This window comes from Pantherophis guttatus, chromosome 1 (assembly GCF_059756535.1).
Source record: "Pantherophis guttatus breed Tessera chromosome 1, ASM5975653v1, whole genome shotgun sequence".
NCBI lineage: Eukaryota > Metazoa > Chordata > Lepidosauria > Squamata > Colubridae > Pantherophis > Pantherophis guttatus.
The window spans coordinates 107045086-107060496 of NC_142063.1; the positions used below are offsets into that span (position 1 = coordinate 107045086).

Here is a 15411-nt window from a genome sequence, read left to right on the forward strand (position 1 = left end):
GGATTCAAACTTACTCAAAAAGATAAGATTATTGAACTTCTAAACAAATGCAATTTAAACAATGCCAAACCCTGTGACACTCCTATGCAAACTGATTTCCTTAGAAATACTGATGAATCTTCCCCTGAATTCAAGGATAATACATTTTATAGATCAGTCATAGGTTCACTTCTTTATATATCTAATTGGACTAGGCCAGATATTGCATTACCACTCAATTTATTATCAAGGCACGTTAGCAAACCAACAATGTATCACTGGGAAGCTGTCAAAAGAATTTTAAGATATCTGAAAAGTACATTAGACTTTTGCCTAGTATTAGAACCTAGTGATAATAAAGAACCAAAACTTACATGCTACGCAGATGCGGATTGGGCTGGTGATATATCTTGCAGAAAAAGTACTTCTGGTTATATTTTTCTGTTAAATGACTGTCCAGTTTACTGGTACACTGGTAAACAAGAACTGGTAGCCACTTCGACCACAGAAGCGGAATATGTTTGTTTATCCAAAGCTGCAAATAACCTTGTATGGTTTAATGATTTAATTTCAGATGTTTGGAAAAAACCTGCTTTGCCTTTTGTTATGCATGAAGACAATAAAGCAGCCATTGAAATATCTAGATCCGATGCCATTGGACAAAGATCCAGGCATATAGATATAAAATTTAAACATGTGAGACAATTGTCTCAAGATGGATTTATCAAAGCAGTGCATTGTGATACCTCTGAACAATTAGCTGACATATTGACGAAGCCTTTACCTTCTAAACAGCACAAATACTTAACTTCCAAATTGTATGTCTTATATTGTCCTGAATCTGAATGTAATTGATGTTGCATAGCGAACCGGCATTTAGAGGGGGATTTGTCAGATGTAAATGCCTTATTCCCTAATGTGTAAATAATGTATATATGGGATATCAGGGGTTAACTTATTCTTTGACTCTTAATGTATTCATAATTCACCACTCCCACTCTTGGCTCCACCCTTTGTATATATAAGGAGCCACCTTCACCATTTTCTTTGCTTCTATCTGTGAATATTCAGTGAATATAGAATGCCTATTATAATTAAAGAGAAGTATATTTAAACCTCTAACTCTTATTACTATTATTGAGTCTGATCCTGAAAATATTGCAACAGTTTCTGCGCATGTGCACACGCGGCCCCATTGCAAACTGGTAGTAAAGGTAAATAGAATCCACCCCTGGCACATGCATGCGTGCGCCAGAGTGCCAGAAACCTGATGACCAGCTGGCCGGCATGCATGCACACCTCGGAAACCCAACCAGCTGGCCGGCATGCATGTGCGCGTCAAATACCCGACAACCAGCTGGCTGAGCTGGGGCAACAGCACACGTGCTCATAGAGAGGGCTCTGAGTGCCACCTCTGGCACACGTGCATAGGTTCACCATCATGGCACGAGATTGTCTGCTTTTAACTTAATGCAAAACTTTAACCATCATTCACAGAGGGAAACAGATTCAGAAGCAATAGTATTTTTTTCTTTTTACGACCCTGTAATTCTCAGGGTGCAATTGGGGCAATTGAATGGAGCTGAGCATTTACTTGCCAGATACCCTTCCTGACTCCTACGTGTAGTTTGCAGCAGATATTTTCTCTTTGTGCTCGGATAAGAGAAACATCTGTTGCTGTCTAGGACTGAACTCTCAACTTTCCAAGTGGGAGGTGAGCATTTTCATCTGTAGGCCACCATGCCATTCATAGAAGCAATAATATACTTAACATTATTTTTTTGTATTGTACCAACCTTATTATCTATGGTTTGCCCTCCTTTCAAGATGGCTGCTGCTCAGTAAGGTTTTCTTTTTTCTCTTACCAACAATCTGCTAATTTCACTGTGAAAACTGGCTCTTTGGTGGTGCTGGTCCCTGGATTTGAATTGGATCACTTAGCCGTAACCCAAAATGACTTTTGGATGATTGTGGACCCAGTGTGGATGGGAGAGGGGTCTTGAAGATTCCAATTCCCTCTGGAAGCAGTTGAAAAGTCAATGGGCATATCTTCCTGTCAACCAGTTTCATTTCTAAGCATGCCAGAATTTTAACTTTCACTTTTTGACTTTATTGTTTTATTTTGCTTTTTGGATTCTATCTGAAATCAGTAACAGACAAAACTACTTTATTATAATATATTAACATAATGATTCTTTAGAGCTGTTGTTTTTATACCATTATATATTGCTCATGAGCAAGGATTTTGTAAAGTAGTCTTTATATGTTTTGAACCTAAAACCTTCCACTTAAATCCAGTTTATATTTGTTCTATATTTAATTTTTTTTTTCCTCCCTTAGGTCTATCCATTAGGGTTTTTTTTTCCAGAAAAAAAATTGTACTCTAGATGTGACTTGGAACAAAGATAACTCATTAATTGAAAGTCACAGATGCTTTTACTAGCTGACCTAATATGACAGATGTAAAGGCAATTTTTGTGCTATTAAATTGTTAATATACATTTTATAATATGAGATATATGCATCGTTGTTGAAATTATATATATAATTATTGCAGCTGAAGAGCTATATGCAGTTAAGGGTCTCAAGATCTTGCTGATTTCCAACATCTCCTTCATTATGTCAACATACCCTTGAAAGTGTTCGTAACATTGCTTATTATGAAAGTGTTTATAAATTGCTTATTATGCCTTAATAGCTGAGATTTCAAATCCTTTTAAATATACTTAAGCTATAATAAATTTATCATAGAAACCAAATAAGGGGGATATTATATTTAAAAAGAAAAGTCCTTATTGATTTTTACATTTTATTGATTTAGGAACTTTCCTAACTTCAAAACCTGGAAAGATGGTATAGCAGATACTAAAATAATTCTTTTGTAAGCCTTCTGAAGATAAGGCCATGATTACTAAGCATAATTCTGGATACCCATTTCCACAGAGATATATTGACAGATCAGAATTGATTCAGGGGAAAAAGTTAACACAGAGACTTGAAGTTATGCCCTATTTCAGTGATGGCTAACCTTTTTGTTGTCAGGTGCTGAAAGTGTGTGCATGTGCGTGTGACAGCGCGCCCGGGTGCTTGCACCCATAAAGCAATGCATGCGTGACCCCCCGTGACCCACCCCCGTGCATGCGCGTACGACCCCCCCACATACTCCCCCCACCCCACATGCATGCGCGTGCGACCCCCCATGACCCATTTTGGGCCTAGCAGACCTCTCTGCAGCCTCTTGGGACCAAAAACAGGCTGTCCCCCGTGGCTGCAGGGAGGCCTGCTAGGCCCAAAATGGGCCTCAGGGAGCATGCAGAACACCCCCCCGCCACGCTGCCCTCACCCCCGTGCATGCACACGCTCCCCCCACTCCCTGCACGTGCATTTGCCCCCTGCCCATACATGCATCTCTTCATGCACTCCATCCTGCACAACAGAGACCCGAAAATCAGCTGGCCAGCAGGAGGGCGTGCACATGCAGGGTTCAGCTTAGCTGGACGATGGCTCGCATGCCCGCAGAGAGGGCTCTGTGGGCCACCTGTGGCACGTGTGCCATAGGTTCGCCAACACAGTCCTATTTGAACTTCTGGGGGAGGAATAGCAAACTGAAGACAACTCTGTAAATGCAGAGCTGACAATTGTAGCAAAGGCCAAGAAACCATAAGTAGGACAGTTCCTTGGAACCACTCCAGATAAGGGTGGGAGATTTCCCACGTGTGCTCTAGTTGGCTGCTTCCTGCAAGGGGAGTCTGGGTGTGAACATTGAGAGATGACAAGATTAGCCATCTTGCTAACAACCGTGAAGGAGCATTTTAGAGAACACTAAATTCTCAAATCTCACTTCCTAATTATTTTCAGGAATTGCTCATTAACTACGTCTAAACTACGTTGGACTAACAAAACTGAAAATGCCAGGTACGTCTGCCCTCAATCTTGAATGAAATAAAAAGTTAATCATGACTTAAACTTAATAAACTTCTCAAACTTAAATAATGTAAGCTTAAAGAAACGTAATAGATTTTTCTATTATAATCAAAATTCTTAATAAAAAATATAAAATTCTTAACATAAACATGGACACACAAACTAAGGATCCCACTCAGTGGATTATTGGTTCAGTATTCAGTAAACAAAAAAAAATGATATATTCAATCATCAACCATGTTTTATTTACAGCACTTTAATGCTGAGGTAGGGGAGCATGGCTGGCCCAGGAATTCTGGGAGTTGAAGTCCACAAGTCATAAAAGAGCCCATGGTTCCCCACCCTTGTTTTAATGCAATGAAGTTCCTAAGAATTCCATCACTGATACTTGACATGGATCCTTTTTCTATATAGCTGCATTTTATTTGTATGACTACATTGATATTTTTTTGTTTATGTTCCAGGCATGATCTATTTTTAAATACCGTATTATTTTTATTAAGATCCTGAACTATTCAATGATGCATCTCTTAAAACCACACACATATGAATGTTTGATTGCGAAGGACTTTAAAATACAGCAAATATGCAACCATATAAATGTCAGCACCAGAGCGGGCCAGAGAAGTTCCAAACCAATTTTATTCAAAGGGTGTAAACAAATTCTTACAGGTTCATGTAAGTGCAGTAACCCAAGTTGTGTAATTTTTAAGCCATAAAATTGAATTGCAGCAGGTTGTATTCAATGAAAAAATCGACCTCGTACAAAACAATACTAAATTATTGTAGCACCCGCCACCAATCGCACAAATAGGAACAAAATGAATATAGAGAAAATGTGCTGTGTAGTTCCCCCACATAAATATAACTCGAAAGTGTTTTAGTAAGAGTATTAGTATTATTGTATACAGAAATATTAAAGAATACAAAACACAATCTGCTGTAAACTTTAAAGAATATTTAATAAGCTTTTAAAAAATAATGTATAGCTTTATTTTCCTATGAGGTGCATGAAAATATACCATTCCTTTTTGCTGCAAGAATACCCAAGGAACCAAGAAAAACTACAATGGATAGTAACAGGTAACATTAAAAAAAGTAGTTATATGAAAACTGGAATATGAAAAGAAGTAGAGCCACATAATAAAAACATTTTGTAAAATGGAGAGCAACATTTACAAAACTGTAGACGGGAGATGCAGAGGACCTCCAATCTCTCACATCATTGTTAGAACTTTGGAAAATCTTCATGTTATGTTTTATACATTTTCTATGTGCTTATCTAGAAATACCAAATGATTTGCAAATATATACATAGCCATGAGTAGATGGTTACTGCAAATCTCTGACCTAAACTGGATGTGACTTGTATTTGAATTAGGTAACTTGCCTGGGATTTCTAGTTGGATTTTCAGACTTGAGAGGTTGAACATTTGAAGGTGCGACCAGTTTTGTGCAGTGGGTGGAGATCAGGCAATGGGAAAAGCCATTCATGCTCTTGTCTCAGAATGTGCTTCTGTCTTAAACAGATTGTCTTTTGTAGGGTAACTATAGTGGATAATGCTGCAAAGAAAAAACATTTGGGTGGCAATTTTTAAAGAAACAAAACAGTCGAAGAGGAAAGAGCAGCATCTTTCTCTCACCCTGTGGTTTTCCTGTTGTTGCTTTTTTTGTATGCGTTTAAAAATGTACAGGATAAAGCCAGGGATGGATTGATGCTTTGTCACACCTAGAGTTGAGCTTTAGTCAAGGGTATCCGCTGTAGCAAACTCATGTTTGCTTGACATAATCTGGAAAAACAGCTTTCAAGATTTGAAGGCTGTAGCCTTGTGCATCAGTATGGGGGGGAGTAAATTCCACTGAGATCTATGGGATCTCATGCAGGACATACAGTGAATAAGTTTGCATGTCATTCGTGGTCTTTTTTTAAAAAAAAAAAACCTGGATTGCTATGCACTCTTGTTCTGGTGCTGTTTAGGTAGAACCTTAGTACATGATTAGGAGACTCCAATCCAGCCTTTTCTAAAAGGGTGCCTTCCAGATCTCTGGAGAGTTCAATATCCCACCAAGGTCCACCTGCATGAAGGTTGTAGTTCAGGATAACTGGAGAGCATTAAGTTGCCCCATCTCTAGTGATCCCAATTCCTGGTGTCCTCCTGATGCTGTTGTCAGTGGCTGTGTTGACTGGAAACTCCTGGGAGTTACTTTGTGCTATCAGCAACATCATTGCACAATTTTAAAGAAGTCTTTATGCTCTGATTTCTAAGGTGCGTGTTCTTCCATAGCATATGTGGCAAATGTACCTTTTAACATGGCAAACTGAAAGAGAGATCCTAACATAATATGCTAGAAAAACCATATTGTAGATTAGAAACCTATTATTTAATCTGGGCTGAACCTTCCTTCTCCCAGTCTCCCCCCCATAGGTAACAAACCTAGATAGTTATTATTAGCTATTGTACAGTATATTAAAGCACACATCATTTTAGGAATATTCACAATAGACAAAAGACACATTCCTAGCAAGTAAGACAGAAATGTAAACTCACATCCTTAATTTGCATTGACTTTTAAGTCTTTGGGCCATGAAACAGAAATTAAGCACCCTGGACCCAAACCTGAACCTTTAGGGGGGGAAGGCTCCACAGCTGATCCTAAATGGCTTTGGTCATATTATATATTTAAAGCCTTGTGCTTATAACATAGAAAAGGAATTGCACTGGCTTCTTGAATGCTGTCTGGAATACACATGTCACTAAAGAATTAGTAAAGTATCACAAGCATTTCCTTCTTTCAATTGGACTTGTAAACATTGCTTACTGTTGCTTATTTGTGCTCAATTATTTTCTGCCCTAAAAATCCCCCCAAAAAACACTGAACAGGGATTTGAGCAACCAATTAATGAAGCATAATGAGTATACAGTAGTCTGTTGTGTTAGCTACAGGTACCTAGTCTAATAGCTGGTGATGGTTTTCTAAATTTGTTTGATTTCTGTGTTACAGGCAGCCAGGATTTGCTTTAGCACCAAGGTTTTTCCAACGTGCATAAGGAGGAAGTTTCTGAGAAGCAAGTAATTCCCCATGGTATACAGTCTTAGTTCCTCTCATTTCAAAGTAAAGGCTCTCTATGTTGCATTCGGTCCTGTACACTTTCTTTTAACAGCTTTAAAGAAAAATGTCTTAAGTATTTCATTATACAACTATGTTCCTTGGATTTTCAGCACCTGCCTTTTGTCATGACAATGTCCTGTGAAACAAGAACAGCATCCTCTCTGGATAGTGTGATGATGATTTAGGCTTCCTATGAAGATATTTAAAGTTACTAACATGATGGTGTTTTTTAGGTTAGGGTTACTCAATAGGTGTGGAATTGTTTATGTTGCCAGCAATGCAGAAGGGATATTGGAATCTGATGCTAGATATTTAGGTGATGTACAGTTTCCTGAAAAGAGGTTCCAATTATTTAACAACAGCAAGAAAGTAGTCTTTCCATTAAAATTAATCTCCTGAAATAAAGTTTTAGAAAGCAAAGAGTGGCCTTTCACATGTCATTATTGATTAAAGCAGCTTATAAACTTAATAAATAATAAGGTTAAATATGAAAACATTACTAGCTGGTTCAGTTTGGGTACTGAAAATTAAATCCCCAGTTTAGAATTATCTTGGCCTTCTAAACACAAAGACCCAACAAGTGTAAACCCTACCTATCTTCTTGTGATGTTGCAGAAACAGCAAGTCCTCCATCTTTGCAGTGAATGGCCAGCATACACACAATAGACAGCAAGGCTATTCATCTAGATTTCCAAACTATGAAATGCTTGTTACTGTTTGTTCTGTAAAATTCAGGAAGCCTTTGAGGTTATTGTTTAACTTTTGGGCTTTGTTATTAGTTTCTTTCTTTTTCAATCAGTATTAAGAAATGATTAATGCCTACCTATTCCCTGCTGTGGTAGTGGACAGGAAGGCCTGGAGGAATGTTGTGCATGAGGTCGCAATGGGTCGGATACGACTTCGTGACTAACACCAACATTCCCTACTGAGATTCCTGCTCACTTCTATGACTTAATTTCTGTGAGTAATTCTGCTGAGTCACCTACTTTTATTTGTATAAAGGGGATGTTCAGGAGTACTTTAATATTTTTAGAACTCATCTTTTACTTTTAGAACCTATTTTTTATTCGTATTGCCTTATTTTATGATAACGGTCTTCAGAGACGGCAATCTAAAAGCTGTCAGTAGGTGTGCTTGTAAAACAGTCAAAAATAATGAGCAATGACAACTAAGAGCAATGGAATTTCAAAGTCACTCTTTGTTCTTGTGTAGGGGAAAGAATCAAAACCACAGAATAATTGGAAAATAACATGTACATTATTGCTTAAAGTCAAACTTGTCCATTGTATGCACATTTAATAGGACAAGAGGAATCAAAAGTGTCAACTGCAGGGTGGAATAGGAATTTGTATACATTTGCTATGACTGACGACTGCTGGACTCTTCAACTCTTCACTCATGTATGAATTTGGGTAGGCAATATGCTAATTGATAAACTCTAGAGCAGTGTTTCTCAGTCTTGGCTATTTTAAGATATGTGGACTTCAGCTTCCAGAATTCCTCAGCCAACCATGCTGGCTGGCAAATTCTGGATGTTGAAGTCCACACATCTTGAAGTTCCAAGGTTGAGAAACACTGGTCTAGAGCAGGGGTCCCCAATCCCTGAGCCACAGACCAGTACTGATCCGTGGCCTGTAGGCACCAGACAGCACAACTGGAGGTGAATGGTGGGCGAGTGAAACTGCACATGCATGGGATCTAGGTTGTCCATGGAAAAATTGTCTTCCATGAAACCAGCCCCTGGTGCGAAACAGTTGGAGAGCACTTCTATAGAGCATGGGCACCAGTTGGTCTAAAGATCAAATCCTAACCTATACTACTTCTTTCTTGAATTACAGCCCTGAGGTAGTGCTTCTTTACAGAAAATGATTAGAATGTTCTAGATTTCCTATCATAGTCAAGATATTGTCACATTTCATGTTTCTTCTTTGTATATTTGTATTGAAGCTATTTATACAGTTTATAAATGGATAATACTGTACTCTAAATTGGCTGCTTTGTCATCAATCAAGCATATGTGTCAGATGTAGGATTGCCCCCCCCCACACACACACACACTGCATGGAATCATGAAACTTTAGTTTTGCAGAGGGAGATCTTAGTTAAGGGTGTTAGGTTTTACTGATATGGTTGGCCTTGATTTTATATGGTTGACTCTCTTTTTGCAGTTGTAAACTTTCATTCTTATATACTTCAAAGAGCTATGAATATTAAGGGGAAAATAACTTGTATTAACCTACAGGCCTCAACACAGGGTTGCATGGTCTTGTCCTCCTTTTTTGGGAGGGGGTACTTTTGAGTCAGTTTTTACTCCTGGTGGCTGCCTGGACGAGTCCTTGCAGGTTTCTTCACAAGAATTCAGAAGTGGTTTGCCATGGCCTACTTCCTCAGTCTGAGACAGAGCAACTGGCCCAAAGTCACCCACCAGCTGTCTTTGCTTCTAAGGCGCGGGATTAGAACTCACTGTCTTCTGGTTTCTAGCCTGGTGCTTTAACCACCACACCAACCTGACTCATTAGCTTCCATTACTGGAAAAATAAACAATGATCTACTGAACGTAAAAGGATGGAAAGAAAGGAAATGGCTGAATTAATGTCCTTTTGCTTTTATTTTTATTTTTTTGAGCAGAACAGAAGGGAAGGGAACTGTCTTTAAATGGCCTCTGAGTGCACTAACAATGTATACACATTGACCATAAATTCTTGGATGTTAAGATCATGAACATCATATTCATGATGAAGAACAGTTCCAGTTATGATAGCCACAGTTAGTGGCATATAATTTTTTTAAAAAATACTGGCTTACAACTATGCATTCTAAGTCTGGTCAATCTTTTTTCAGCATGCAGGTATTAACACACATATTAGTGCTCACCTACAATGATAATCCACTCATTTTATTGATATATGATTTATTAAAGCAAGACAGATACAGCTAATCCATCAAGCATTTTGATCTAAATCTTCATTGTTGAGACGGAGAGCAGATAATCTATGCTAGCCTTTCACTAGCCTATGGTTGTAAACAGTGATGGGAATGTGCTTGAAAATCTTTACCTGCATGTTCTTCTATGTATATTAATGCAGAGAAAAGAAAAAAGGGAAATGAATGTCTGTTTAAAACCTTTTTGGTTAGTGGGGAATTTCTTCAATTCAAACCTCTCAATTCCTTCTTGGAATAATTTGTTTCTTTAAAAAGCAGCTACAAAGCATGTTTACAGCATGGGTTTTTTCCCCCTAATGAATCTACCCTATTTAAAGGTAAAAATATGATATAGCAAATTAAGGAAAAGGCAAAGAGACAAAGGGACCAACAACAGAAAATAAGGGATATATTGGAACACCAAAACTGGAATGACACTTAAAAGAAAATCCAGAGGACAATGACAGAAAGGTGATTACATATCCGCTGAAGAATAAATCTGTTTGATGCAATTGCTTGTTTTTCAGTGGCCCAAGTTTCTTCCCTAGGAGATCTTTCCATTTGACTCCATGGTCCCGTGGAATACAAAGGAAAAGAAGACTGATGTGCTTTGTAGGCAGCTGCTAGAATTGTCGGTGTGTATCTATATGGTTGTATTCAGACATTAGTACTTGAACATCATTACACACTGATTTAAAGAGTAAGAATTCCAGTTCTGTTTACAAGCCAGATCTGATTCGACATCTGAAACCCTTTCTTCACGCTTTCCCCAAAGACCTCTCATTCCATGACACAATTTTGAGAGTCCAAAGCATGCCCCTGGGCCGAGGTGCTAGGCTGGCTAAAACCAAATGCTAAGAAATGGCTGCTCCACATCCTCTCTATCATCATGAGAAAGGGCTCCCTGTACTTTGAGAACTGATGAAATAGGGCTAGATGGGAACATTTCTATTTGTCAACAGCCTGCAGAGATTAAACTCCGCCTCGAACTAAACCACAGTCTGTGCAACAGAGAGCCGCTCCTTTCTTTGTTTTCTTGCCATTTTAGAGAGAAGAATTTATTTTTGTCGGAGCAAGTCTGAGTTCCACGATGATACCGTTTGAGTGGTGTGACAAAACTAGGGTGATCCACAATTTTTCCATAGAGGATTATACAGTTTATTTTACATAGAAAAAATATGACAACAGGATGGAGGGTCCTCTCTTTTGTCTTGTGGAGAGGTGGCTGATGGACCCTGAAGATAATTTTTATGCACAGTAGGTGTCTGCCTTGACAACCTGACAATACATGGTCATTGCAAATGTCAGTCCAAGAATCTGCAGATACAAAAATCATTGTCAGGATTAAACAGCATGCAACTTTATCTCTATTCTTTAATGATAAGCACAGTTGCACACTACAGATCCAGAAGGAGTAATGAATTTCCCATGTCACCCAGGGTATACCAATTCTAACATAAAACAGTTCTGCATAATCAACAGGGCATGCTCAATTTCGGGCTAATCTAATGGAAAGCCAAAGGAGAGCTATGAAATTTCTTCACAATCAAAAAGAAATTGGAGGAAAGAAACCTGGATTATAACTCAATCATAGCTTTATTCAATATTGATTAAAACTTTAGGTTAGATAATTTGGGAGAGGGGCAAGAGCCCCTCTCCTTTCTAACAGAATAACAGAGATGGAAGGAACCTTGGAGGTCTTCTTGTCCAAACCTCTGCTTGGGCAAAAAACCCTATACCATTTCAGACGAAATGGTTGTCCAATTTCTTCTTAAAAACTTCCAGTGTTACAATTTAAGAAACAAGATGTTCCACTGATTAATTGTTCTGTCATCCCAAAGGTGCTTTTTCTAAAGCACCTTTTCTAATTGGGCTTTTTTTTGTTTTTCCTTGAAGACATTTCACTTGTCATCCAACAAGCTTCTTTAGTTCTGACTGAATGAAGTTTCTTGTATGAGAAGTGAAACATCTTCAGGAAAAACAAAGTAAGTCTAGTTGTCTTTTGAAAAAGCAACTTTGGGACAACCATGATCTGGATGATTGAGAATCTCCATAGAAATTTGTTCTGTCAGGAAATTATTCCTTAATTTTAGGATGGTTCTCTCCTTGATTAGTCGCCATCTATTTTTATCCAGCTTGGCTATCTATGCCATTATTTTGCTTGGGCATTCTGCTTCCTCGTGGATTTTCTGACCAGGGTAAACAATATTTTGGGAGCAACAGTTAGGCTAAGTGTTGATTCCATCTGTAGGCATTGCCAAAGGACATCTGAACCCTCCATATTCTGCCAAACTTTCTCCTCAGTCTTTTGCCCATGTACAGAAGAAGTAAGGGCTTGTGCTGCATGGCCTGTCCTCCTCTTTACTCTGCTCTGTGCAAAGTTATGCTTGGGTGTGTCCATTATGGTTTATAGCAGGGGTATCAAACTCAATTTCATCGAGGACCGCATCAGGGTTATGTTTGACCTTGGGGTGGGGCCAAGGTGGGCATGGCCAGCACCACATCACTCATATCGGGGCACCTGTGGTGGCCCAAGCACTCTGACAGTGAAAACAGGCTTCCGAGCTCCGTTTCTGGCTGCAACAGCCTCCTGCAACCCTCTGCCAGCAAAAACCGAGCATGGGAGCTCCGTTTTCAGCTTCAACGGCCTCTTGCAACCTCTGCCAGAGAAAACGGAGCTCCCAACTGGGGTCTGTTTTCGCTGGCACAGGCACCATGGGCTGATCCTTTGCTATTTCCAGGGCAGCCCTGCAGGCCAGAACTAAGCACCTCACAGGCTGGACCCAGCCCCCGGGCCTTGAGTTTGATACCCCTGGTTTATAGGCTTGTTCTTGTGTGAGTACTACAAATAATCTGCACAAGACTGTATGCTACCAAAAGACTGATGTACAGTACCTCCTGAACTGAAATTTTCTGAAGCATGTTATAGAACTCTAATAGAGAATGGCTAGCATCGTATCTAATTTTCATTTTCTACTATTTTCTGGGAAAACCATGACAAATAATCAGGTATAAAAATAACAGAGAATTACAAAGTAGAAATGTATTTTATCTACTCTAATTCTGGAGAGTTGGGCATAGTTAAATCCACTGATTTCAACAGGATTAGCCTCCTTAATTCTGTATTAAATTGTGACATTAATTTGAAGGGGGGGGGGAATCCTACAACCCTACAGGATTAATTCTAAATGGTGATGACATGTTTAAATCGTTGGGGCTGTAAGTTAACAACATATTTGCCTGTTTTGGCTCAAATGCAGTACAATATAAGCGGTTTTAATCACAGTTCTTGTTTGTTAATTTTAAGCAGCTTTATACTGTTCTTAGGATCTCAGAACAACTTTCTGAGGATTGGAGGAAAAGATTTAAAGTGTAAGAGGCAGTGAAGTGATCAAGTAAAAATATGCTAATTACTGAACAGCCCTGCTTTCAAATAAAAATTCATTATGAGGGATCTCTTGCAGTTTAGGCTAAGGCACAATAAGTCAATTACTATTCCCCATTAACTTAAGCTTAACCAACTTTATGTAGAAACCATTGGTATTTTATATCATCAGATACTCTAATTAAACCAAGGAAGGATCATTAAACACTCAGGACTTGTTGATGTTTGCACGTTTGCACATAAGCAAACAAGAAAACAAAACAGTATTCAACATAAAGAAGACAACTTTTTCTTTAGATCAATCTTCTTGCAGTTCTGATTGGTAGGCTACAATTCCAGATCAATTTATCAATGAATATATTCAACGGAGTTTCCTTTTGAGAAAGATTTATAGGATTTTGCTACTAATACCAGATTATATTTCTGAAAAATAAACTGAGATGCATTTAAATCCTTCACGGGTGGTAAAATAAACAGAAAGCACACAGGAAATACCTGAACCAATGCTGTGCACAATCCAAAAATCCCAACTGCTAACAGGTTCTCCTGAAGCCATAATTTCACTGTTTCGTAGCAAGGCTAAAGGGAAAAAAACACAACATTATGCTATAAGGAAGCCAATGACCTAAGGAGAACCTACAACTCATATCAAACTTGGTAATCGGCAGTGTCAATTTAAGCTTTCCAGTGGAGATGAAAAGTGTCTCTGGGGACTTTCTTGCAATGAAATATGTCTTTAAAGGCCTAGAAAAACTGTACAACTGAAGTTCAAGTGGATACTCTGTGCAAGATTCATGAACAAAAAAAAAAAAGGAACAATGTCTGCTTCTCATGTATGCCCCTCAAATCAGACTGCTGTGTTTCTAAATCGGATAGTAAATCTCAGTGCTTTAAACAGAAATGCTGGGCAAGAATGTGAGAAGGCAATTATAGACCAATTATTGCTTAAACAAATCATTACCCAAATACTTCACCTTGCTTTCTAGGAAGCACAAAGTAACCAGATGACATTACATTTGTTCTAACATGTTAGTCCCAGTGTCAGTATGTCATATTTTAGCATTGATAATTTCCTAGGAGGATTTACGAGCCCGGCTCATAAAGACAAGAGGTTTTAAAATAACAATTGAATCAAAAGTAGGATTTACTTTTAGTTTTGATACATATCACCTTGGACTTATTTTTCAGCATAACTTTTTGAGTATGCTCATGAAGGGTTTGGTTGAATTTGAGTCTGTGAGCCCAATACTCTATCCACACTCTGGTAACTTCTTGTACACCTGGGTGGATTCCAGAGTAGTTTCTGAATGCAGGAATGTTCCTTGGGAAAGATACTGCTTTTCCCCCCTGTAGAAAACCTCTATATACTGATAATTCAGTCAGGAAATTTTTTTAAAAACATTTTTTTCTTCCATTCAATAACGTCTGATACTCAGAGGCTGCCTGGACAAGTCCTGCAGTTTTCTTGGCAAGCTTTTTCAGAAGTAGTTCGCCATTGATCCCTACAATACCTGCTATAACTCCTGACTTTCCCAGAGATTATCAGTGTCTGCTGTGACAACAGGCCGGTTGATCTCATCCACCACTGCAGACTGGATATTGTGTATGCAATCTCCTGAACTGGCAACACAAAACCAGGCAGTGCTGTCTTATACTGTAAAGTCTTGTTTTCTTGTTTCCTGGTCTCATCTTGGGCACATTCTGCAAGAAGCTAAAGTTTGATCCTAAGGTTCACAGAATGGGATTCTGTCTCAATGCTGCAGTTCTCTGGAACTTTTAGACACAGACACAGACCCACTACAGGGGTGTCAAACTGGCGGCCCGCGGGCCGAATGCATCACGCACAGGCCATGCCCACCCCTGCTCCGCGAATGGGAAAAACATCATGAAATATCACGTGATGGCAACATGATACAGCGAGTTTGACTCCCATGCACTAGTAGGAAGGAACCTCTATCCCAAAACAATACTTGAAGATTGTTGGATCTGAAAAGGAAAAGCATAATCAGAAAAAAACAGCTATTCCTTCCTTTGCAGAACCTTTGGTTCCAGTGAAATCAGCCTTTTTATTTATGGAATCACATGGCTGG

The 15411-nt window shown here is 38.8% G+C and overlaps 1 protein-coding gene across 9 annotated transcripts in view; it reads right to left on the reverse strand.

Moving 5' to 3' along the window:
• Positions 1-4527: 4527 nt before the first annotated feature.
• Positions 4528-15411, reverse strand: part of TSPAN4 (tetraspanin 4) — a 727944-nt gene continuing 717060 nt past the window's right edge. For all 9 annotated transcript variants that reach the window (XM_034416828.2, XM_087880460.1, XM_034416827.2 and 6 more), the window contains 2 exons: positions 13817-13900; positions 4528-11253 (listed from right to left, as the gene is read on the reverse strand). In XM_034416828.2, the coding sequence (XP_034272719.1) occupies positions 11185-11253; positions 13817-13900 (153 nt within the window). In that variant the 3' untranslated portion in view covers positions 4528-11184. The remainder of the gene's footprint in view (positions 11254-13816; positions 13901-15411) is intronic.